The sequence below is a fragment of the Aulonocara sp. 'chitande type north' Nkhata Bay genome, linkage group LG16 (assembly GCF_057382095.1).
Source record: "Aulonocara sp. 'chitande type north' Nkhata Bay isolate Kocher_YH1m ecotype deep benthic linkage group LG16, A_spYH_male_GT1.1, whole genome shotgun sequence".
NCBI classification, from domain to species: domain Eukaryota; kingdom Metazoa; phylum Chordata; class Actinopteri; order Cichliformes; family Cichlidae; genus Aulonocara; species Aulonocara sp. 'chitande type north' Nkhata Bay.
In genome coordinates, this window is record NC_141359.1 from 7,189,982 (window position 1) to 7,216,471 (window position 26,490).

The window sequence follows — 26,490 nt, forward strand, 5'->3', positions numbered from 1 at the left end:
AGCTGATGTGCGCTGTGAGCGGAAGTAGAAAGTGACAGGCTGACTGGGCTTTAGGTTTGGTAAGCCTAGCTGCTCATCCGTGTCTCCAAAGCAGAAACACAGAACTCAGCTTGCAATGATGCTTTGGTTTCAGGGTTCAATTCCCGATGCCATTAAATCGGCTAAACAACGGAGTTTGGTCTTTGTCGTTGTCATCACAGGTAACAGTGGAAAACATGCGAAAACTCTACATGGTGCTAGCCAGTTAGCGTTGGAAGCCATTGTAGCCATTAGCTAATTAGCATAGTCAGTGTGGTATGAAAGAAGTCGTCATATGTATTTGATGAATACCCATCGACAGCAAGAATACAGAAGTCTAGTAACGTATCTATGGTGTACACGGTGTGTCGGTGTAACGTCCTGTGCAACAGCACCTGCTGTCCTCACAGCTGAACCGGGCTGACGTAACGCTAGCGTTAGTTGTTTGCATTCCGCAGGCCAGTCCGAGGATTTCATAAATGACGGACCGTCCGTCCACTTCCAGAACAGTAGCCGAGTACACTCGTGTGGCCAGCCGCGGCGCCTTCGTCGTTACATCACAGTATGACAGGGCACTCTGGAGCAAAAGGAGCTCCACATAGTCAGCATGGTTCACGATATGCCGCATATATCTCTGTGTTTTGTAATTAATCAGAAAGCGAAATGTAAAAAGAAACACATTTATGGAAAGGCCTACGATCATATGTATAATAAATAACGAATTATAAAGAACTAGACCCATGGCATGGTCTCCTTTAAACAGCTCTCTACAATAAGTCTCAGCATCACACTGGACCAGGTATAAACAGCCTGTGTTAGTAGTATACAACAGTTTATTGATTTTAATGTGACTTTTGATCTGAACAGATGTTGTCAAGCACAAAGCTGACACAAAGTGAAAAGCAGCTTCTGTTTTCTGTGGGGTAAAAAAAGGTTTTGTGTCTCCGTCCTGGCACAGTTGTGTTTCTGTAATACATCAGTGCATCACAGAAACACTGAGAACAGAAGAGAGAAAAGTGGATCCCAGATTACGCAGAGGGACGTTACTGTAAGAGTTGGAAAAGATGAGACTTGCACTCTTCTGCAGTTCCATCTGTGAAGCTGGACCCATAGTTTTGACCACATGTCTCATCAGTTTTCTGTCACTCTGTCCTTAGGAGAAGATGAACAGTCAGCACAGCTGATGTCCAGCTGGGAGGATGACAGGGTCTCAGAGGCAGCCCAGAAATGTTGCGTGGCCATCAAAGTGGAGGCCAAGAGGTAAAGAGTCATTTTAGTTGAAAGTAAACTGCTAAATGATGAACCAGGATTTAAAGTTACCTGTGTGGAATTAACTGTACATAAAATCAACAATAGATTGAGGTGTACTAGCAAAACTTGCTGTGGCGACTTTAAAATCATATGACAGGGTGCTTCATGGATGTTTGTAGATATGATCTGTTACACATCATTTTGTTTCAGCTTCTCAATATTGAATCAGTTGAACATGATCTAAGTCTGTGTGTACCCTGTCTCCTACTCACCGTGTCGGCCAATCTGAATGAAACTCTGCATAAACATTGTCATAGGTACGGCGATTATGAATATTGATTGACATCGCATGTCACAGCATGATTTATTGACATAAAAAAGTTATTGTATTTGGCGATTAGACCCCGATGATCCATCATAGCAGGATGAATCACAGCAGTGATGGGATTTGAGACAGGACGCCCTGGAGTCTAGACTCTGGTGGCGATGAAGATGAAGACTGAGGCTTGGATGGAGCTATGACTGAGGTGTCTGAGGTGGAGATGGGGAGGAGGTTGGTTGCATGGACGAGAGTCTTTTTAAACCAGAGGCTAATTGGCTCAAAGAAGGTGGACAGGAAGATGATTGGACTAGAGTAATGATGCAAGTATTGAGCTTGACAGTGTGAGAAAGTAGAAGAACAGAAAACCAGACCTTATTAAACTTATGCATAAACTTATTGTTTTTAAAAAGATGTGTTATAAAGTCTTCTGTTACCTGTTCGTAGCTTAACAGTCACCAAAAATTGTATGTGCTGTGGAATTTTGTGTGAGTCACCACTAAATGGAGAATGAAGAATTTAGAAAAGTATTGATCATTGTGGGTTTTTGCCTTTTGATGTAGATCTCGATCACTCTGTCAGTCTAACAAGCATTTGATGTAATACCTCTAAACAGATGTTAATGTACATGGAGTTAAACCATGAAATGTTTCAATTTTTTCTTCTTTCCCCACAGTGACACGTGTGCACAGTTCTCCCAGATTTGTATCCTTCTGTTGTGCGAGGTTTGAACTTATTAACTAAACTTATTACTGACTTGTCTTTGGGAACTGGGTGTCTTGCCGGAGCCTCACAGTAAGAAAGTTCTGACTTGATCTGATTTTAGAGCTTTCTGTGAGCACGTTTTGCTTGTGTGGCTTTTCTCCAGGCTGCTGTGGCTTATCCTCACAGTTCAACAAAGGAGTTTTTAGAATTGTTGCTCAAGACAACTTAAAAACTTTACACAGAAGTCTGCCTTCATAGAAGCAAAATCCAAGGAAATGAAGGCAGGCTTGAGATGCTTGCAAAGTACTGTAAATTGAGACAACAGATGCTGATGTTAGCCCATATTTCTTAGCTTGAAACTGAGGTCACAGTACATGTTGCCTCTGTTTAGATATTTTTCTTAACTTTTAACTCTTAGCATTGTTATATTTATACTATTATTTCTAAGTTCTCGTCTCTTTTTAATTTCTCAGCCTCTGCTGATGATAATGTTGGGCACCTAGTAAACTCTTTTAATGAACATTGCCTTGCCATTATGATCAGGTTGCTCCTTACAAATATATAAAGTAATTGCTTTAATTTTACCTAATAGGCTGAAGGCTTTGGCTGGTGTTTCTGTCTCAGCACTTGACTGATTTCCCCCCTGTTTATCTGGAAGGACGTTCTCCTTTAGGGCAGCTTCTCCTCCTACACTGCTTGTTTGACCTGCGGTGTCTCTCAGGGTTCCATCCTGGGTCTGTTGTTATTCTCCTTTTACATGCTTGCTTTAGCCGGTATCATTCAATCTTTCTCTGGTGTTTTGTTTTTTACCATTTTTAAGCCAATGACATTCGATTGTAAGTAGAGCAGGGCGATATGATCAAAAATATTTATCACGATATACATTTGAAAATTTGCGATAACGATATAACTGACGATATAACTGACGATATAATTGACACTAGACAAAATACTTTACAACTCCACAACTTTATTAGTGCAAAAAACCCCATTAATGTATTTTCACTTAAACAAGCAGCTGTTTTTTAAGTGCATTAAAGTTATATAAAAATGTAACAGTGCAAAGGCAAATTACTTGCTGACAGTTTAACCAAAAGGCATTTCCAGTGGAAATTGGCCGACGTATCCTCAGCATAACCATGTATAATATCCACAAAACTTAAAAAGAGCTTATACACACACAAGATGTTGAAGCACATTACGTATCACTCCGCGAGGCTCCTGCCTACGATAGCCTTAATGCTCCGACAATCCATCAAGCGGTGCGGGTTCGTAGCTTAGCAAAGTCGTACTGAAACATTTGAGAGATTTTCGAGCGCCGTGTACATAAACTCGTTTCGAGGTCAGTAAACACAACCAGAGTTCATACATAAGGCACACGGGATTATAAGAGGCACTGTCGACTTTCAGAAAAATCAAAGGATTGATTTTAAGTGTGCCGTATTTTCCAAGCAACACGGTAATAACGACGGCCCGCTAGCATGCGCTACCAAAAATAGTGCTTTGTTGTGTATCTGAGGGACGAAAGCTAAACCACTTCCACACCACTGAAGCTGCAGCATTTTTACAAACCAGTTCTGGTTCATCCGTTTCATTTAACGATCTGCTTTCGCTCTTCTCATTCTGCGTCGCCGCCATGTGCGTATGTAAATATAGGCACTGCGCATGCGCGTTTTACCCATATTTTATCGCGATATTTCATTTTCCTATCGTTGCCCAAAATTACACCGGTATTACCGTGAACGGTATGATATGGCCCAGCCCTAATTGTAAGTGTCTTTTAAGCCTCACCAGCTGGATTGGCTGTCCACCCTAGTTGACTGTTAATCCCGCATTAGTGACCGGCTCACCGATAATTCCCTCATTTTAAACTCCAACAAGACTGAAGCCGTGATTATAACTCCTCCTCAGATACACTCAAGAATCAGTCAGACAATTGAAGTGTTAATGACGTGTGTGATATGAACTGAGATGGTAAGGTTTAAAGCCTTCAAAGAAAATAATGAGAGTAATGATGAGAACCTGCTACCAAGATCCATCTGCTTGTAACTAATGACAGGAATAAGTAACGTCGGGCTTGAATGAATGAGCACATTTTTTTTGCAGTTCTTAATGTCAGTTATCGTATTGTCATTTTTAGAAGGAAATGCAGTAAAGATTGTGCACATTCATGCTACCCTCACAAAGTCTCGTAGGTCAGCAGGCGTACTCAAATGTTTGGTGTTGTTTTGGTGTATTGTGTTTATTGGCAACCCTTTCTGCTCTGTATGCCTGTGGACTAGAATCCACTAGAAACCCTTTTAATGTAAATGATGTGTGCTATTTAAAGAATCAGTCAGTTCACATCACTCATGTGAGTTGCTTGAAACTTGGGCCTTAACAAAACCACCCTTAAGATCCAGTGGTGTGCGTACCATCGAGCTTCTTCATTGGAGAGAACGGGATTCCTTTGGAGGTCATCGCTGGAAGTGTGTCTGCTGAAGAACTGATAAAGAGAATCAACAGAGTTGATCAGGTACTGATGCAATGTGTGAATTATGTACAGTTACTTTTACAGCTACGGGCAACCCTACTGTTAATTATTTTTTTGAAATAACTGTTCCTGGAGTCGTGATTCTATTTTGCAGCTCAGCAATGTGATGTTTGTGTGTGTCTGTGTGCACATGACAAATTCTTTTAAATGAAGATGGCAGCAGAAATCAACCATACTTTGTCAGTACTTGGTATCCCGTTGGTAGAGAGATTGTGCCAGAGACCCTTTAAAGACTCACACTCTGGCCTTTGTAATGAGGTGACAGGTCATTTTTGTTTGCACAGTCATGCTGCACACTGTATCAGTGCAACATTATATTGATGTTAGTTAAAACTTGCTGCTTTTGCAGTGGAATTGAGGTTCTTTTATCTGCTCATGACGTTAAAGTTCCATATGTTGTGAGGTTGAGCACGTATGATTTTATAGCCCTTCCAGTAGTGAGTTTCATAATATACAGTGCTCATCAAATGTATTAGACCACCACCCAATGTTACACATGAATTATACTTCTGTGTCAGATCTACGTCGTAATTTACACCACAAGGAGAGCCCCACCAAACGCAGCAGCCTTGTACATAACCTGGTGTGTACCTCCTGAGAAATGTAACTACACGTAGCGTTGACAGATAGCACAACGACTTGGAAGGTTGTGCTGTAAGGATACCAGTTACTATGTAAGCTGGGACATGAATTTCCTGAAGAATGCCACAGCTGCTCTAAATTATCAGTATTGGTAATAACCAAATACATGTAATGTTTCTTGGTTAACACGAGATATTTAATTCAAATAATTTTTTTGTGTTATGATTTTTCTCCCTGCTTTCTGGTAGATGCACACTCAGGAGAGTGGAAGTGGGACAGTGTCATCAGAGGCAGATGATCCTGTAGCGACCAGCTCAGCCACAGAACCTGCCTCAGCTTCAGCAGTGCCTCTATCATCTACAGAAACCACAGAGCCTGTAGCAGAAGCAGCAGGAGGTGATTGAGCCTGCGCCACATACTTAAAAAAAAAAAAAAAAAAAACATGTCAGAAAAAAAAGTCCACCCTAGATTTGGGGATCATGTGTGATCGCTGTTCAGATAGCAATACCTGCTGTTAATGAAGCTATACAGCAAACAATCGTTGTTAACTGAAGATCTGAAACGGTCACTTGTTCAGACCACTAGCTGTGGAGATTTTGATCCATTTCCATTTTTTGATGGATCAGGAATTTAACGAGGTTGTGTGGATGTAGGGAAAAGATTATGCTCAGACTGTGTTCATGCTGACAAGGTCTTAACTCTGTGCTTTTCTTCTGCGTCCCTGTTCTACATAGTGTCTCCCTCAAGTCCAGAGAATGCATCTTTAGATCATCCGACTCAGGGTGAAGAAAACTTGGATGCTAAGGTGGAACGGTGGGTACACAAATGCATGTCAGGCTGAGTGTGATCTAAACAGAGGATGTTCTTTGTGTTAAATTGCAAAAAATGGCAACTTTTACAGCAGAATAACAATCAAGTCTAATGTTTCACTGCAGTATTAATAAAAATGTGAGAGTAGCTTTGTGAAGCTGTGCTTTGATCTTTGTTTGTAAGCTTAACGTCTGAGACGCTGCTTTTTTGACCCCTCAGCTATAGAAGGCTGATATTGCCAAAACCCTACTGGGCGGGTGGGCAACGTGGACAGTTTGAAAATACGATAACTCGAGAACAAGGCAACATGTGATTTTTTTTTTTTTTTTAATTTATTTATTTTTTTTATTAAATTGATAGCAAAGGTGGAGCTACTAAAAATCTCTGATGAGTTTGCCTTCCAGTGACCTTAACCTCAAAGTCAGGTCGACTTTTCTGTAAATGTTCACATTTTCATCATAGATGGGTCTATTGGGAGGCCCAGGGGTAGCACTGGTGGCTGCCAGTATTCTCCAGGGTTCTAAGACACAAGCTTAGAACCCTGGAGAAATATTGGCAGCGTATTAAGGTGTGGCGTGATGGATGTCAACCAAACCTTCTGTGCCATAGCTCGATTAAAACATTACACGTAACCAGCAAAGAACAACAAAGACTCAGACTGCCAAGTTTAATCATAATTAATTTTGGCATTTCGGGACTGGGTTACGATTGACATGAGACTGGAAAGATAAAATACCAGCTCGATGTTTGATTGGATCATTTTCTTACTTTGTCAGATTGACCAAGAAGCTGGAGGAGAGACGAGAGCAAAGAAAGAAAGGAGAAGAAGAGGTAAGACATTTTGAACACTGAAAACTGTTTAACCAGAAAGAGCACAGTGTTTGTAGGCCCTGGTTTTTTGCAATGATGCTTACATAAAGTGAAAAGTGTAATATCAGAGAAACATAACAAATCCGATGCCTGGCCATAGCATAGCCCATTTATCTTTGTTTACGCTAAGGGAACAGTCAGACCACACTTGAAGGATTTTCACCATGTGATCCACTGGGGCATCTACAACAGCAATGTGTTGTTTCAACAGATATGAGTTAATTACCTTTGAGCTGAGGTCACATGAGGGCAAAGTGGGCTCTTCTGTGAAGGTGGCGTGGTGTTTTGATGCGCTCTGTTTATTCGTAAACTCTGCTTTGCATTCAACCAGAACTTCTTACACCAGAGATAAGCTGATGAACATAAGGGCTGCAACCCATTAAGACTTATTTCTATCATTCATCACCTCAACTGCCAACATTTGGACCGTTCTTATTCACAACGTGAGACACCGTAGGAGAGGAAAGCCAGACAGTGTGCTCGTGTGTCTCTTTCCTCTCCAGTGTGTCCTCACCAGTGTTGGTCAAGTTACTTGAAAAAAGTAATCAGTAACTAATTACTGATTACTTCCCCCAAAAAGTAATCCCATTACTTTACTGATTACTTATTTTCAAAAGTAATTAATTACTTAGTTACTTTTTTAAAACACGATTTACAACCTGAATAGGTGATAAAGTGATAGATCTTTCAGCCCAATTCTACTTTTTCTACATAATCCATCATACAAAATGTAATCCAATGGAAAAGTCCCTTTTTAAAACTTGTTTTATTAGTTTTAATCTTTTAACTTTATGCATCAAGCAAAAATTTAATTACATGCAACATTCTCTGACTGGAAGAAATTTGTTTAATATTTAAACCTATTTTCTGCACATTCCAGCACATAAAATAAAATATTTTTTTTGTGTGTTTACACTCACTAGATGCAAGTAAAACACAGCAGAAAATAAATAAAATCAAAGACTAGCGGTCCTTTTGCTCTATTTTCACCTGTAAAGCAGGAGTAGGGAAGGCGGAGGTTTACCCTGGTGCAGGTGTGCCGCAGCGGTCAGTGGAAGAATCCGCGAGTTTCTCTGTGAGTTTCCCATTACGTCGTAGCGCACTCGGTGCTTGCTTGGAAGTTTAGGGTTTTTTTCGCTGTAAAAAGAAGTTTTCTTCCCACGCGCAATGGACGCTAATGTTTTTGCCACGTTTTATGTAATCAAACTCAAAGTAAGATCAGTACTTCCACACTTTAAACGCTGCACGCTCATACTCTCTCCCGCACTCGATATATGATCCATTGTTGATCTGCACACAGCTGTTGTCACGAACCTCGCACTCACTTACGTCACTGTCATGAGACAGTCTCGCCAAAAAATCACGGTTTTAGTAGCGCAGTAACGCAGCGTTCCTACGGGAAAGTAACGGTAATCTTATTACCGTTTTTGCAATAGTAATCCCTTACTTTACTCGTTACTTGAAAAAAGTAATCGGATTACAGTAACGCGTTACTGCCCATCTCTGGTCCTCACAATAAAACAGATGAACTCCAGCGATTGAGAGGGAAAAACAGAGACCCCTCTTCATCGGCTGTTTTGTGGAAATGTAGCTGTGCGGATCAATATTGGGCTCTGCGATGCAGCTGGCAGGATTCCACTTCTTCAGAGCAGATTGGCACATCTGCAGCAAGACAAAAGCTGGAGGAATCTGTGTTTATATAGGCAGTGGTTGGTTTAACCATGTGACTGTTATTTAATAACATCGCTATCCTTACCTAGAAACTTGTTTCATCCACTGCAAACCTTTTTCCCCGTTTTGAGTATACTTCAATTATTTTGCTCAGCGTGATTATTCTTCCAAAGGCCAGCGTACAGGAGGCCCAGTGTGTGGAGTGAACAAACCCAGAATCCTCAGGTATTGTTCTTGGTGATTTTAACAAAGCAAACCTCAGACAGGAACTCCCCAAATACAGACAAGTTATTAAATGTCTGACCAGAGAAGACAACATTTTGTTACGTCATAGTAAACAATGCCTACAGCTGTATACCATCATGCACCAGGGTGAGTTATAATGACAAGTCCTGGTTCCCAGCTAAGGAGGCCAAAGCAAGAAAAGAGGAAGTGTTTCAGAGTTGAGACAGCGACTGTTTCAAGTCATCAAAGTAAAGGTTTAGCAAGGCAGTATGAGAGGCTAAACAGACAGAAGAAAATACAGTGGCCGTCAGCTTATGACTCTCCTTCTGTCTGGAAAGGGCTCGAGAAGTCACTGACAAACAGTGAAAGAGTGACCTGCCCACCCCCCGACTCCAATACAGGAAATGGATTACTTATTACTAGGGGCAAGAATCTGGCGATGTGATATATATCACAGTACAGGGGAGACGATACGATATATTGTGATACTAAAAACCAGACTATATTTGTGATATTTTAAGACTGAATTTAATTGTAGGAACTAACAGTAAACAGTCCAAACTGTTAAATGCTTAACATCTCAACCAAAATAAATTTCACTAGAGGAAACAAAAACACTTGCTCTTTAAGTTCAAAAGAAATGGAGAAATTAACATCTTTATCAAAGTCATTTCAAATAAATAAAAAAAGGCAGTCACTGTAGTGTTACGTTCCCCTAAAAGGGTCCAGGCGATGAGAGAAAGTAACAAAAAAAGGAGACAGAGAAGCAAAATGGTTAAATTAAAGAGTTTTATTAAAGGTTCTATTAATAACTCAACTAACAGAGACTGACAAGCCGCTATCACCATTTAAAGAAACAAAACAAAACTGAAGCGTCGGTCAGTAAACTGAAAAGTAAGTCAGAAAAGGGTTAGTAACTAAGCCAAGCCACCAAGCAGGACCAAACAACCAGCTGCAACCACTCACATGGCACTCTGGCACCGGAGCTCACCTTTCTCTTGGCTGAAATACTTTTACTTGCTGATGGAAGGCAGCTGTACAAAAGAAAAAGGTGGCACCTAAGGCAGGAGAGCTGGTAGGACCACACAGGCAACTTCAGGAGGAGGCCCCGATAGGGCCGTAACAGTAGCAACACAAACACAACTACTTTCATCAAATATCAACTCTTTTGAATAACATGAAAAAATATGTGAACAAGGTAACATTGAGGTCTTTCTTATTAAGTACTTTGATTTTAAAATACTAACCCAAAAAATGCTCTCAGCAACATCAAAACAAAGCACTTTTATGTTACTTTAAGATACACGAATATAAATCAAAAATGAAACTGCCTGAAAAATTAACCAAGTAAATACTGACAAACAATATGTGCTATTACAATAAAGTACAGCCCTGCAATGTCCATCAGTAGAACACTTTTTGTGCAACCTGAAAAAGGAAATTTACTCGTCTTCCAATGTAAATAAGTGCCTATGAGACGGATGAGACCAAAATATCAAACTCAAACCTGACATTTTACATGTTCTAACTGATGCTCACGAGCGTTTGGTACCACAGTGTGTTCAAACACTGCAGACAGAGGGGGCTGTAAGTGACCCGGAAAAGTTTGAACACCTGTAGGAATTAGTAACACAAGCTTTCAAAGCTCGATCAACCCCCATTGGTGCAGAACAGCTTTAAACTGTGTTTAATCCTTGTTTTTATAGACAGCGGCACTTTTCATATCATGGGTATTGTCAGTAGTGCTTTGTTTTCATTTGGTGACTAATTTGTTTTGTAGTGTTCCTCTTAAACATGTTGTTACAGCTCTGACCTGTTAGTAGTGTGTTGGATGATGTCTTTTTAGAATATGAGCCACTCCACGCTTAACCTACCTGTGTTTTGTCTCTGATTCAGAATGAAATCAGAAAGGAAATGGAGAGACGGAAAGTGGGGAAAGACATGCAGGACTTCAAGAGGAAACAAGAAGAGGAGAAAACCAAGCGACTCTTAGAGGAAAGGAATAGAGAGAAGGCAGAGGAGAAGGCTGCCAGGGAACGGGTCAAACAGCAAATTGCTATGGTAACCTTATCTGCTCCGTTTGGAAGGAATACCAAAAACAATCATGTCCCCCTCAGAGAAATCTGTCCTTTGTGTTTTACATCATCAGACCTTTAGATAGTTGTTAAGTTATATATTAACTTATGCTCTATTTAGCATGTGTTGAGCTACTGTTGCGAAATCAGTTTTACCCCGGTTCTTTTATTCGTCGAGGCATCCAGAGACGGCACCGGAACTCAGTAGTTATTTCACAAAACCTTTATTCATCTTTATTCATCTTCATTTAAGCATGCATCTTCTAGAAGGGAAGCCTTGCCAGGCCGGTGCCCCCCTGCAAAATCTTCCCCCCTTTGTCTGTGAAACACAGTTTTGTAGGGGCGACCCTATCATAAAACCCCCACGGTGGGCTGTCTGTGTGTCTATGTGCACGAGCACATGAATGCCTACATGTGCGCGTTCCCGCATGTCTATGTGAGTGCTTGTGAGTGAGTGTGCGTGTGGATGTGTGTGCGTGACAGTTAAAACACTGTGGGTGTAGGTGACTCCCTAGAGGTCATAAAACCCATCTCCCTTCCAGACCACAGTTATCCAGTTACAAATGTTGAGACCCCCACCCAAACATTCTCTGGGGAATTTCCACTCAGCATTAACTCCTCTCTGTTTTACTTTCACAGTTCAACTGGGGAGGGTCTCCTATACTATACTCCTAAGTTCATGACACAGTCAGGCCTTTATTACATTGAGGGCAGTGTCAGTGTCTCTACAATAATTCTAGATTCTATGTTTACACATTTCTAAACTCTAAATCAGCTAAACATTTCTACACTACTTGCAGTATATATCTGTTTATCCCATTGTGGTCCCAGCTGTAATGGAGCGAGAGGTCAGTACACACTTGTACAGGCTGGAAGTCTGTGGAAGGGCTAACACAGAAAGTCCTGAAACACCCCTGCTGTGTCAGCTCTGTGACAGGAAAGAAAATGGATGGATGTGTTTTCATTTTGTTTTGGGTGAAACTTGAAAGAAAGGCATCAGAGCTCAAATGTGACATATTTAAAGTCTTTATACAGTATTTTCAACATGTTGACTACACACAAAGCACACTTGTAGGAATCCTAGTCTCTTCAGTTATAGCAGTTTGTGTCACTGCTGAAAAAAATGTATCAGTAAGTTGAGCGTGAAGACTTCGGTGGATGTAAGGCACATTTTAATGGATCGTTTACATGACCCCATTGTTCACCCCTACAGAATTTTTTTCAAATTCATTCAAAACTTTTTCAGCTGTCTTGTTTACAGACAGAATGACACAAGCGTAGATGCAACCAAAAACATAACCTGGTAGAGGTGATTAAGTGTAGTCATGTGTTAGATTACTGGATTACAGACATCTTAACAGATTTTCTAACGTCTGTTTGAATTCCCATGCTAAGGACAGTTGTAGAGTTTACTGTGAAAGACCAAAGGTTTTGACAGTAAATTTTATTTCAGTTGTTGTAAACATCTTATAATCTGATATTTGAAATTTGCCCCACTCACATCCTGGGTGTAAAGGCGTCTGGGAAAGGATCTAAAAACTGGATTATAGATGGCAGACAGTTGGTGTCGTAAGCCCCGCCCTCCGTTCAAAGATGGTCGTTCACAGTGGACATAGATGGCTTCTTTCACTCCTCTTTCCATCTTCTCTGTCCAAAATGTGAACACTGGCATCCTCGAAAGAGTGACCTTTGTCCTTTAGATGCAGATGGACCGCCAGGTCCATGACCCTCTTGGGACGCTCCCATAGGGCTTAAAATCTGGGACTCTCCACCAGTTGCTCTTAGAACCAAAGAAGCTTCTCGAATGTGAGGTGAATCGTCTTCAAGGAAACTTAAAGAAATTCCAGACGCTTTTCTTTCCAAGCTTCTTAGACTACGATGACCTGGATCACTGAGGACATTCACAGACATTCTGTTTTGCGTTCTTCACTTTCTACCCCTCAGCTGTAAAAACCTGGTGGGGTGTTGTTGTCACCCTGCTGAGTGAGCAATGTAGACACCCAAGTTTTTAGATGCAGTAAGTCGAGAATGATGCGATCTAGGAACTTCAAATGAATACAATAGGTACATCTACTAAAAATCTTGGACGAGTTTGAATTTTGACCTCAACGTCAGAGTAAGTTTTCCAAAGATCTTGTGAATTTGATAACTTGAGAACAAGGTTACATAGGATTTTGAAATTAATACCATAGGTGTGTGTACTAGGGGCTGAGGGGTAGGACTGGTGACTGCCTGTATTTTTGTACTATTGGTTTTATTTAATTGGTGGCTGTAACAGAGTGATTTCCCAGTTTGGAGAGAAAATAGCATTTTTATTTTATCCTGTTTTTTATTTATTGCAAAAAGTAATTGTTACTACAGTATTGCATTACTTTGGAATGTGTTGTGCCCAACTCTGGCTGTATCTGCTTCCTGTCTTTGTGTTTTGCAGGACCGAGCTGACAGAGCAGCGCGCTACACCAAAACACGAGAGGACGAAAAGGCTGCTAAGCTGGCGCTGCTGCAGGCCAGGCAGGCAGAAGAGGAGGCCAGGAAGGAGGCATTAGTTAGGGAGAGGAGGTGAGTGGACCATTTAAATTTAAGAAGTAATGTACAGCAATCACATGCATTATTGAGTCAACTGATAGGTGAAGCGAACAATCTCTTCACATTTAGAGTCCGACTGATTTTTAAGACTGATGTAGATATTTGGTCAGTTAAAATTTGATATGTGAGCCAATATTTTTCCTTTCAAACTAATAAAACCTAAATATCTCCTCAACATTTGTTGTGTAGTTACATATGAGTCCTTAATAAGATGACAATGGTATTTAAAAATACGTTTCTTTTATTGTCACAAGTTACTTGACTGACTGTGCTTGGATCAGCTGCTTTTTGCGATTGTGGCGTTCAAAACCAACATGGAAGTTGCAAAGTGCCCTCTGGTTGACAAACTATACAGTATAATATGGTTGAAGGGTGTTTATCCAGTCCTTTTTTTACTTTAATTTTCTCATACCAATATATTTTCAAATAGCCAATATTGGCCTTGAGCTCTAATCACAATCTGAATGAGCATCCACAAAACCCACACAGAACCCAAAAGATCCACTGCCAGTTTGAGAATTGCAGGTTAAGTAAGGGCACTGAGAGGAGATCCAGCATTATATGGTAAATTGACTTCTTATATAGCACTTTTTCTGCTCTACCTGAGCACTCAAAGCGCCTTGTTCACCCATTCAAATAAGCACTTTTTTTCTATACTTTTCTGTGTAAGTGTTCTCTAACAGTCACACACATTCATAGTGGTTTATACTCTAATGGATGCATCAGAGAGCAACTTGGGATTAGGCATGCAGACTGGAGTACCAGCCTTCTGATTGGTGGATGACCTGCTCATCTTCCTGAGCGACAGCCACCCCACATTTACATTTGATTTCCTGTTTGTTTCAAACTGGACTTATGACAAAAGGGACCCGAGGCATCATCATCGATTTTGGTAAGTTTAATGTGTAATTTGTTATCTGTTCAGTAATGAGTCTCAGCTAGCTAGCGCACAGTCAGCTATCAGAGGAAAGCCAGGGTAGATAATGCATGCACAAAAATGAAGTTCCTTACCCCAACTAAGGAAATCACTCTGTTGTGCTTAAATGTTAATTAAATGTCAGTGCTGTTGTTTAGCTATTAGCTTTGCTGGTCATACTGTAGTCGACTGAAGGATGTGAAGATCTGCAGCAGGTGTTGAAACTGTTGACATGAGAAACTGAGAAGTTATTAAGCTTGCCCCAGTCAGTAACCATTACTGTGCGTTTATTGTAAGTGATAGCAAGCGGAACTTGCTATTAAATGTAATTATGAATTTGCTACTAATGACAGGGAAAACACAGCATTAACCAAAGATAAATTACTGAGAAATCTGAACACTTTCCCACAGTATTTTTGGGCTGAATTCACACACTGTTGGTGATATTAATTGAAATATGGATTAAATACTGAAAACACAGCTGATAACCATAAAATAAACAGGGTTTAACTAAAGCTGTCTATGTGTGGCTGAGCTGTTACAGCTCAGTTTGTAATTCACATTAAAACTAGTTAGAGCCTGGTAAACTCAATCTGTGACTACTGGCGTTACATCAAGGCCTTATCACATCTAAAACTATATACAAAATTAAACTTTAACAAAGCAAATTGACCTCTCCTTTCATTTCATAGAGCACTATCATAAAGCTCCTCATCCGTTTGCATTGATCATTTACATTACTTACCGCAGTGAGGCTATTTTCACCACAAGCTGCGCTTGTTTCGCACTTATAGGAGATTGATGCTGTCTCCGTTTTACAGGTGTTTCTGTCTCCCATTTATAATAACTTGAGATAGGCAAGCTGAGAAGCCAGCAGCTATTTTCTCATGGTTTACACATTGTGGATACATTTTTGGCCTTTGACAGTAAACTGATCAGAGACTTTTGCTGGTCTGAGATCATTTCTGTGGAAAGCTGTGTTCTGTGGAAGCACAGCAAGCATTACCGTGTAACCAAGTTCAGTAATTTGTCATTGTATTAGATCAGAGTATAAGAGATTGTGTCCTGGGGATCTCCTCCTAATTCTGGACCAGGGCATCACTGAGCTCCTGGACAGTCAGGTGCAACCTGGCAGTGTCAGCAAAGCATCATTTCCCAGAGCTCTTCAATTAGATTTAAATCAAGCGAGCTTGGTGGCCACTCAATGGCATCAATTCCTTAATTCTTCAGGAACTGCCTGTATACTCTCACCACACGAGGCACCAGGAGGAACCCAGGACCCACTGTAGCAGTGCAGGGGTCTGACGATGGGTCTAAGAATTTCATTCTGTTACCTAATGGCAGTCAGGGTGCCATTGTGTAGGCTGCATGATTTAGGATGTTAGTGAGGCACTTTGAACTCTTCTTAGCAGAGTTCGAACCACATATGAGGAGGTAGAGAAATCATTTCAGAGAGCCAAGTGAGCTGGAGTATTGTTCAGCTGTGTGTCTGAGGTAAAACTGTATTTATTTTATTATTTTTATATCATTGCATATTCAGTACAATTGCGCAATTTGAGCCATGAGTGCAATTGTTGCCAAATGCAGTGATCTGATTGTCGGATCCGTTTATTCGGATCCCAAAATATTTTTACCCTTGAAATATTCACATGAATTTTACACATCCGGTGTGAAAGGGTCTTTACTCTGCTCAAAAAAAGTTAATCGGTACAGTGCTTAATCAGTCTTTTAAAAGGACAAAATTTTGAGAAATTTTTCAGCACCACATTTTAATATTTTTATTACAAAAATGTAGATACATACTGAACACATCAAATATATGAAGCAAGATATATGGAATTATGTATTAAAGAAGAAATTGATTTTAAAAAAAAAGTCTGATATTTTAGATTCCTGAAATAAACCACCCTTTACTTTCCAAAAGTTGATTCTGTTCATCTGGACGTTTTCAGTGGGAGAAACGTTTCGTCACTCATCCAAGTGACTTCTTCAGTCTCAGATGACTGCAGGTTTCCAACTTTATAAACAGAACATTACCACAATGACTGAAACTAGCACCACTTAATGAACAACGGGCTGTGAGGTCAGTTCCTTCATCATAAATATGCAAATTGTCATGACCATTGATTAACAACTACTGATCACAGACCACTGATCAATGGCCATGAGTACCATTCACAGAGAGTTGGGGAATGGCTGCAATCACAGCATTGTAAGATGGTTAAAGATGTACCCTTAGGCCCCCTAATTGATTCAGAGAGGGTATTTCCCTTTTCACGTAAATGGCTCCTTGACTCCCCGCACAAACCAGTATTCTCTCCTGTCCAGGATGTGTACTTCCTCATCGTTGAAAGAGTGTCCACTGGCCTGAGCTGAGACTGAAGAAGTGACTTGGATGAGTGACCAAACGTTTCTCCCCCTGAAAACACTACGTCCCGAAGAACAGAATCAACCTTTTGTGACCAAGCTGTGTAAGGGCTATTTGACAAAAAAGAAGAGTGATGGAGTGCTGTGTCATACAGCCTGGCCTCCACAGTGACGTAAACCCAATCGAGATGGTTTTTTGATGAGGCGGACTGCACAGTGTAGGCAAGAAGGCCAACAAGTGCTTAGCATCGAGCAGGGATAGCTCAGTAGGTAGAGTGGTCACCCCATGATTGGAAGGTCGTGGGTACTAATGCACTGAATGCAAGGCTACCCTGAGGCATCCTTGTGCAAGGTTTTGTCTCTACACATTGCTCCCCCTGGCGCTGGACTGGTAGCTGCCCACTGCTTTGCTGAGTGAATGGGTTAATGTAGAGGAGGGGTTTGAAATTAAAAATCTCTGGGAACTCCTTCAAGACTGTTGGAAAACCATTTCAGGTAACTACTTTATAAAGCTCATTGAGAGAATGCCAAGAGTGTGCAAAGCAGAGGGTGGCTGTTTGAAGAGTCTAAAATATAAAACGTTTTGAGGTATTTCTTACTTTTTTTGTTTACTACTGTGTCCATTCATAGTTTTAATGTCTTCAGTGAGAATCTACAATGTAAATAGTCACGAAAATAAAGAAAAATGGATAAATGAGAAAGTATGTCCAAACTTCTGACTGGTAGTGCATGTTGTCAACTTCTAGGGCAGCAGATTAATATAATTGTGTTAATACCTCTGTATGTTTTGCTCTGTTTTTGTTTTTGTTTTTTTTAATGTTGACAATGCTTGACTGGCCTGATCTTTGCTCAAAATAGGTAAAATAGTCTGCATTAGTAAAAATCTAAGAGCTGAGAAAATCAGGACCTGTTTCAGGACAGGGATGGACTTTATTTCAGCTTTGAGGGACAAACTGAACAGTTAACTATTTGTGATCATTGTTTTCTCTTTGTGATTTCAGGAGCTGCCCTCCGATTCAGAGCCCAGCAGCACACAGAGACGACATGGGCAAATCATTCTACGTGTCTAGTTCTTATACTGAACACACTTGTTTTTATATTGTAAATAAATCTAATTACCAAATACATCAAATGTATGTAATGTATGTATATATTAAAATTAAGTGATACCTTAAATATAAGTCATGACAAAAGCACGTTATGAGCTGTCAGTAGAAACTGTAGTTTCACCAACAAAATAAAAGAGAAAAAATTCAATAGGGATTAAATATGTTAATATCATCATTATATATCCACACGTACTCTGCTTCTCCTACTTTTGTATTTTAGGAGTATAAACTGTGATTTGGTGTTTAACAAAAAAAAATCCACTGTTACAAGCCGAAAAGTTGCTAATCTAAATGGGCTTGTGTCTGATACAAGTATGTTTTGAGAAAAATTAAAGCTGCAGAATAGCTGACACATAAATGTTAAAATAATGATGAAAGCTCTTTTCTTATAGCCTTCTGTAGGAAATTAGTTGAAAAGGAAATTTTCCACTAATAAGTGTGATGGCTGAAACCCAGTGGTGTTTCCCACTTGAGTTGTCATTCTTTTAATATTTTATCTAATTCTTTTCTGTTGATGCCGCTTTCTCCTGTAAAATGCACCGTGAAACAGCACAAATGTCATGCAGTAGTGTGCAGTGAAACAAAATCTAAAATATCCACTGATTCTTTAGATGACTTGGTTTGGAAATCTTTGACTTGGCTAAGTTTGGCCACAATGAAAGCGAGGATGATCACCCTCTTCATGTAAAACAGAGTTTGGTGCTCATGACATTTGTATCCTGTTGGGACTAAATGATGTGAATTTGAAACTGTAAACATTACCTGATTGTGTTAGGAATAATTGCTGCTTTTTAATCACTGTGAGGGAGGGAGAGTGTACTTTATGTGTCTGAAAATGTGAAGAGTAGTTAGATAACAACTCACGCATTTCAGTTTGTGTAAATGTGAAGGTCTCGCCTCGTCACACCACCGCCACCGCTGAAAGCCTTCTATAAGTGATGTCACCAATGGATGGATGTTGCACGTATTACACAACAAAAGTGAATGAGACACGAGGCAATTACAGAAGATTTAAAAAAAATGTTAAGACTGAATCCAAAAAACTAATGTGAAAGTGGAGAAATTATGTGTTTTTGTTTTTAGTGCAACTATAAATTAGTATGAAAATGTATCAAGTTGAGTTTACTTTAGGTAACCACGTGGAGTTTCCACAGCTTGCATTATTTCAATAGATAAACTACTATTATAGCAATTTGCTAACTTGAATTGTTAAAAGTCAATATAATGCATATCGAAAACATGACTAATTCATACGTGTACAATACAAAGTTCCCAGGCTCTGGCCCTAAAAAGTGGTTTCCCCTTCAGCAGGACTAACCTTTGCTTGACTGTAGCTTCTAGCAGTTCTGTGAACAGTCTGATGTGCATGTGTATATGCATATGCTGCTCAAATTTTATCCTCTCCTCGCTCTTCTTCAGTACCATAGCAAGGATCCAGTTCCGCCTCCCAGACGGCTCCTCCTTCACCAACCAGTTCCCCTCACAGAGTAGACTGCAGGAGGCTCGAAACTTCGCTGCTCAGGTCTGTCTTGATTCTTGAATTTCACATCCTCTCTGCTCTTGTTGAGCAGTCCAGATATCCTAATATATAGATATTGGGATCAGGTTATCTTTGTCACAATCGGCTCAAAGGATGTGACAACTGGGAGACCACACACAGGCTTTTAAAGGCTGTAAGATATATTAATGAAATAAAGTAAAGAAACTCAAACACAGTTTAAATGTTACAAAGGCCATAACAGAACATAACCAAGGGAGCATAATGAGCCACAGACGGGGAGAGACAGAGGTTCAGTCAAAGTGGCTTTATAATGCACCATGACTGGATTTCTCTGGTGTGCTGCATCTGTAATTGGGTCAGCTCCTGAGACTTAAAACATGCGGTTGAACTACTAAAAGCAGAAGACAAATCAACAGGTCTGGCAGGACACCTCTCTCTTTCCAAGTGTTTAAGGAGCAAGTTAAGATATGTAGCATCTTCCACTCCTCTGTGGGGCTTGTAAGCAAACCGTAGAGGATCCAACATAAAGTCTCTTGCCTGGATGACTGTGGGACAATTACAGCATCCTCCCAGACACTAAGGAGATGTTGTCATTTTAAGGACTGATTAAAGATGTTGTGAAACACTGGACTCTGCTCCTTCGCACACTGTTTAAGGAGCTGTCCACTTATATTGTCTGGTCCACGGCACTTTTTACCTGAATGTGAAGAAATTTCTCACAACTGTTATAAAAGCAGTTTAGAGCATTGACAAATTCTGTGTGAATTAATACCCTCTAAAATATCCTGAGCACTGGTCTTTGCATCCTGGATTCCTACAGTGTTTTTTTTTTCTTTTCTTTTGCAATACCAAGCCAAGTCCAGGTTATTGCAGACATTTTATTTTCGAAGAGGAAAAAAAAAGTCTTTGTTCACAGCCAGCTGGATTTCTCCTCCTCAAATTTCTGCGGATCGATGAAAGGCTTGTCGGCTTGTTTAGCCTTTAGGATTTCTCCTTTCAGCTCTTTGGTAGCTGTCTGCAGCTCTGATGCCTCATTCTTTAAATTGTGGACAAAACTGCCCAGATTGCTTGAAGACATCCCATTCAGTGCATTGGAAACAGCCCCACAGGCAGAGCACTGCTTCCTCATTCCAGTTCTTAATGTACATGATTTGGACTTTTTCCCTCCTGACAACAGTTTTATAGCTAGGCAGATGTACACAGTTATGATGTGTCGATCCCAGAGGTGGGAATCTGAGGGATTTAAGAAAGACATGCTGATAAAGGTTAATGTTTTTGGGTGTTTTTTAAGACATACATGATTATAATCATCCAAAATAAAAATTCGGGGCACCAGGGATAGTGTTTGCACAGTGTTAACAACTAGAGACAGAGGCAGGCCTTCTGGTGAATGTACACTGTGGTACTAAATGTATCGCTTTCAGCTGTAGTGTGTAATGTATGTGTGGGTGCGCTGCATTTTTGCTAATTCAAGCATCAGGATGATTTTCTGCTTGCTGATTTTTGTAGCCTGTGTGTTAAACAAAGCTCTTCATTATTCAGAGTATGTTAAAGCATGTCACTTCATGCTAAGTCACTGTAAAATGTTTGTCCTGGTGTCCTCAGGAAGTTGGCAACCGCTATGGAAACTTTTCCCTTGCAACCATGTTCCCTCGGCGCGAGTTCACCAGTGAAGACCTAAACAAGACTCTGCTAGAACTGGACCTGGCTCCAAGTGCTTCTGTTGTTCTTTTGCCAGTGAGTAGTCTACTTTTTAGTAGTTAGTTACTAAGTTACTCAGAGAGTTTCATATTCAGCCCAGGCCTTGGCCTTAACAGGTTTCCTTGGCAACAATTGAAGTTTCACCTCAGCGGGTTTAGCAGAACGTGGAAATCCCTGCGAAACCTAAAAAAAAAAAGTTTCTACAAACCTTGACTAAATTAAAAACTGCAGATTTCTTTTATGGTTGGCAATATGTCTGTGAAGGTTTATGGTTTATGGTTGGCAAACATTTACAATACTCAAATGTCTTAAGTCACTTGTCATTGCTTTTCTGAAGGAATGTACTGTATTACCTTGTAACTTTTTACCCCTCAGCCATAAAAGGCTTGTATTGTCATCCTGGACGGACACAAACTTGGACGTCCAAGTTTGTGAATGTGATAACTAAGAACAAAGTGATTTAGTAGTTTCGAATTGATACTATAGGTGAAAAATCTCAGATAAGTTTAAATCTCAGGCCAAGGTTAGAGCTCAAATTTTCTGAAAGTCTTGTAAATGTCATAACTTGAGAACAATGGGACCATTGGCAGTATTTTTAAAGTGGTCTTGAACAGTAGTTCTCCAGGCTTAAGAAATTACTTTCAAGTCAAGTCATCTTTATTTATATAGCACATTTAAAAGACATCAAGTGTCGGCCAAAGTGCTGAACAGAGGGATAATATAATAAAATAATTAAAATAGAAAGAAAACATTTTAAAAAAATAATTGTAAGACATGTAAGAGTATATAGCATATAATGTACATGCATATATGCACATACATATACAAAACTGTACACATTCACACACAAGCACACATATGTGAACATAACGTATATACACATACAACACCATCCAATAAGATAAGAGACCAAATAGACAGAATCAAAAAGATATCAAAGTCCCGTTTTTTCAGGGTTTGCTGTGGTGGTATTTTTATGTTAAGTATTCTATTATACGGGGGGCTTTCCAGTACAGTGAGTGGATCTGGGCAGGTAAGCTGACCCTGAACCACTCTCGCCTCAAGGCACTTTATGTTGCAAGGTAGACCCTAAATAATACGCACAGAGAAAAAGCAAACAATCATGACCCCCTATGAGCAAGCACTTTGGCATCAGTGGGAAGGAAAAACTCGCTTCTAACAGAAAATAACCTCCAGCAGAACCAGGCTCAGGGAGGGGCGGGGCCATCTGCTGTGACGGTTGGGATGAGAGAAGAAAGACAGGATAAAGACATGCTGGTGAAGAGAAACGCAGATTAACATGTAGAGGGAGCCATGAAATTCTCTGAAATTTTCTTTGACTTATGCACAAACTCAGTTTAACATAGAAAAGTGTGGGGACACACACACACACACACACACACACACACACACACACACACACACACACACGTGTGCATGTTTGAAAAGGTGAATCCTTTTTAAATGCGCCTCCTGTGACAGTGTATGAACTCTTCTTCTCAGCAATCAGGCAGGCCTGCAAACACAGTGGTCCAGTCCTCTGGTGGTGGCATTTGGGCAGTTCTGGGTACACTCCTCTACCCTCTGCTGGCTGTATGGAGATTTCTCAGTTCCTTTGTGTTTGCAACACCACCCCCCTCTGCAGCATCTGTCCAGCCCAGGGGTCCCGCTCAACAGTCCAGCTCTTACAACAGCTCATCAGCCTCAAACAAGGCAAAGAGGTGAGGGCCATTTTGCAGTCTCCACACATGTAGAAGCACACATCATTAATGCGCATATAATGCGACTTTAATGAGGTTCTTCTTAGGGCTAACATTGAATCCCTGATTTTCTGTATTTTTTTTCTTGCAGAAATTCACATTAAAGGCCTTTACACCTGTGTGTAACATTTGTGCAGATATTTCCTATTTTTAAAAATATTTTTTGTACTTAATTGTTCTTAACGCAGTCTTTCATATCCAGCGCTTAGTGTCATTAGACATATTTGCAGCATTTCTTTTTTTGACCCAAGCTTTTTTCCACAGTATTTCTGATCTGACCAATCAGACCACTGTATTTGACAACAAGTGTGCAGGTAGCACAAAACATGCGCTGCTACTGAATATACAAATAGTTTTAAGTCAGACACACAGTTACATGCTGCTCCGGGTCACTCAGCTTCGTGAAATTACTTCTCTGCCTCCTCAGATGTGCACTGAAATATGTACAAAAGCTTCCATGATGTTCCTGCTGAAGCCTCCTGTTGGGAATCGGATGACCCAGAATCTCAGTTTTTTCTTTTCTTGTCTAAAAACATCAAGACCAACTCATTATCGCTTGATGTCGACTTCCTTTTTCTTTCTTCATTTTCAAGTTTGGATCGGGAAAATTCTAAATGTTGTTGTTTTTTCACAACGTGTGATGGCCTTAATATAATGACATTTTTAGAAATCAGATGTATTGTTTCTTTTTCTTGATTTGGAGAGTTTATGTTCTGAATGTGGTAACTGGCTTACTGTCCTGTTATTTTCCATTTCAGGGGAAATCTCTCCAAACACACGTTGGAGAACCGTCCCAAGGAATTCAAGAAAGATGGTAAAGTCTGTAGGCTCAGGACTCAGGAGGACAGTGAGGATGACAACAACACTTGGAATGGAAACTCCACCCAGCAGATGTAGTACTCTCACTCTGTTGCTGTGAATTAGTTCAGTCTGACCAGTTCCAGATTTCTGCTGCACGTAGACCTGATCTCTTTTTCGTTTTCTCTTACTGTGTTCCAGCCCTATGCTCTGCACCATGGGTAGCTCGGTTATAATAATCCACAGAGCCTCCTTTGGGCTTAATCTCAGTGCTTTGTGTTAATTTTGACATGATTCTGACACTTAATTAGGCTCCGATTTTAGCAGGTTGAAACCCCTGCGACCATAAAAGACTACACCAGCACCACCTCTTTCACTTACAGCTCCTATGTGATTACTGTTAAGTACATGAGACTGTTAAACCAAACTGACTTTGTGGAGAAAATGACAGAAAAGAGTTGACCTACAGGTCTTGTAATCTGAGTCCAGCTTTATGTTTTGGAGTCACTGCGTTTTGAAAAGCGCGCACTGGTATGTCTGCTGCTGCAGTCAGAGTTCTACCAAGTGAGACGCAGCACACCTTCACAGGACTGTTGGGATTAGTTGGCAGTGGGTGACTGTTGTAGTTCTTCTAATTCAACATTAAAAATCAAAGCAGCTTGTTTTTGTTTTGTTTTGGGGGTTTTTTTTTAATAAAATCACTTAAACTGTGTCTGACTGCTTTAGTGATGTCATCTGAATTCAGACAAACTGGTTCAACAGACTCACTGTACTGTGGTTGCTTTTAAAACTGGAAGCAACCTGGTGACCAGAGACCACAGAATGAATATTTGCCTGTACGTAGTTTAGCATTTGTCGGCAATTTACCCAATTTAAGTGGATAAATTTTGGGACCCTTGCAAACTTAACTTTGCAGGAGCTGCAGTCTTTGAAGCTGACTTCTTGTGCCCCTCTTTGTTTAAAATTCAGTCATTTTCAAGTTTCACTCTTCCATTCACATTAAAATATGAAGAAGGGCATGAGAGAGTTAAAAAGTCAGCTTAATATGTATATAAAAACATATCAGAGAGGGGAAACAAATTGGCCCAGCCACTGCTACAGATATGCGGACGACACCTGGGTCAAAATCAAAACTCAAGAAGTATCCTTCACTGCAAACATCAACGCTGTGGATAAAAACATAAAGTTCGCCAGGGAAGACACAAAGAATAACTGTTTGCCAATCCTGGACTGTGCCGTGCACATTGAAGGGAATGGAAACCTCAACATTAAAGTTTACTAGAAGCCCACACATACGGACTAGTACCTCCTCTTTTACTCCCACCACCCTCTGGAACACAAACGTGGAGTAATCCGGACCCTACAACACCAGGCAAAAATATTCCCTCTAAGCCTGAAGGGGAAAAGAGGTAACGCACACCTGTAAAGAAAGCTCTTAAAACGTGGTTATCTTAACTGGGCTTTTATCAAGTCAGCAAAGATGCACAGAAAAGAAGATCAGGCACCAACTAAGGAGGATAAGAAGAACAATTGGAACAAAATTGTCATCCCCTATGTAGCAGGTTTATCAGAGAAACTCAGGAGTTTTCTCCAAGCACGACATCCCAGCTTACTTCAGACCCATCCACAAACTCAGACAAAAACTGGTTCATCCCAAAGACAAAACTCCTAAACACAAACTTAACAACGTAGTGTATGATGTACAGTGCAGCGAGGAATGCCCAGACCCAGGGCTGGACTGGGACAAAAAATCAGCCTGGGCATTTTGACTAGAGACTGGTCCACCAGGTATTATAGGAAAAACCATAAAGCCTTTGAATGAAAACAAATGTCGTTGTGACAGTGATGTACACTGTCTTGTACACTGTCTCTAATATTAGGGGACTTTAATCATGTCTCGCTGGACTCCACACTGCCCACCTTCACCCAGTATGTGACCTGCCCCACCGTAGGCAATAAAACATTGTACTTAATGTATGCCAATGAAAAAGTGGCATACAGTTCATCACCTCCCCCTGCCCAGGGAAGATCCGATCGTAACCGAGTGCGTCTTGTCCCTGTGTGCAGCCCTTACTGTGCAGGGAGCCACTAATCACCCACGCAGTGCAGAGATGGTCCGCGGAGGGCATATAAATAAATAATAAAAGCAAGTAAATGACAGTATGCTCTTTCTGAAACAAACAAAAGGAGACCTTAACTTTTATGAAAATACCGCTTTACTCAGTTTAAAGTAATACCACTGTATAATAGCCTTCAAATTTAATGTTAACAGTATCTCAGGAATATTTTTCAAATCTCACCTTTTCCCCTTATTTTTCAGAGATTACAAGTTCATGTGTGACATTTATTTAAACCACCATGTAGCTAAAAGTAAAAACAAACACTGTAGAAGCACTTGTGGCTGTGTCCTTTGTGAACACACATTAGGGAAAATGAAAAACATTCATTTATAGAGTGTTTGATCTATAAACATGTACCACTGTGTAATCCTGTTTTTGGATGAACTGAGGCTTAAAAATATAGGCTAGAAAGCGACTGTTCATTTCAGGGATTTTGGTTCCTTATCAGCGGAGTCAGACAGCATGAATATGATGAGGCTTGTAGAGATGACAGTAGGCAAGCAGACAAGTTTCCTGAGGTTGGGCTGAATGAACCTAGAACACAGGAAGAAACCTAAACAAGCATAAGGAACT

The 26,490-nt window shown here is 40.4% G+C and overlaps 1 protein-coding gene across 1 annotated transcript; it reads left to right on the forward strand.

Annotated features, from left to right (window-relative positions):
• Nucleotides 1–24,509, forward strand: ubxn4 (UBX domain protein 4). Its single transcript, XM_086266266.1, has 13 exons — nt 1–200; nt 1,176–1,278; nt 2,265–2,293; nt 4,690–4,808; nt 5,657–5,804; nt 6,143–6,221; nt 6,995–7,049; nt 10,881–11,045; nt 13,491–13,618; nt 19,457–19,559; nt 21,144–21,275; nt 22,743–22,960; nt 23,758–24,509. Exons 1-13 carry the CDS (start codon nt 116–118, stop codon nt 23,894–23,896), a joined length of 1,503 nt encoding a protein of 500 aa, XP_086122392.1. The 5' UTR covers nt 1–115; the 3' UTR covers nt 23,897–24,509.
• Nucleotides 24,510–26,490: the final 1,981 nt, after the last annotated feature.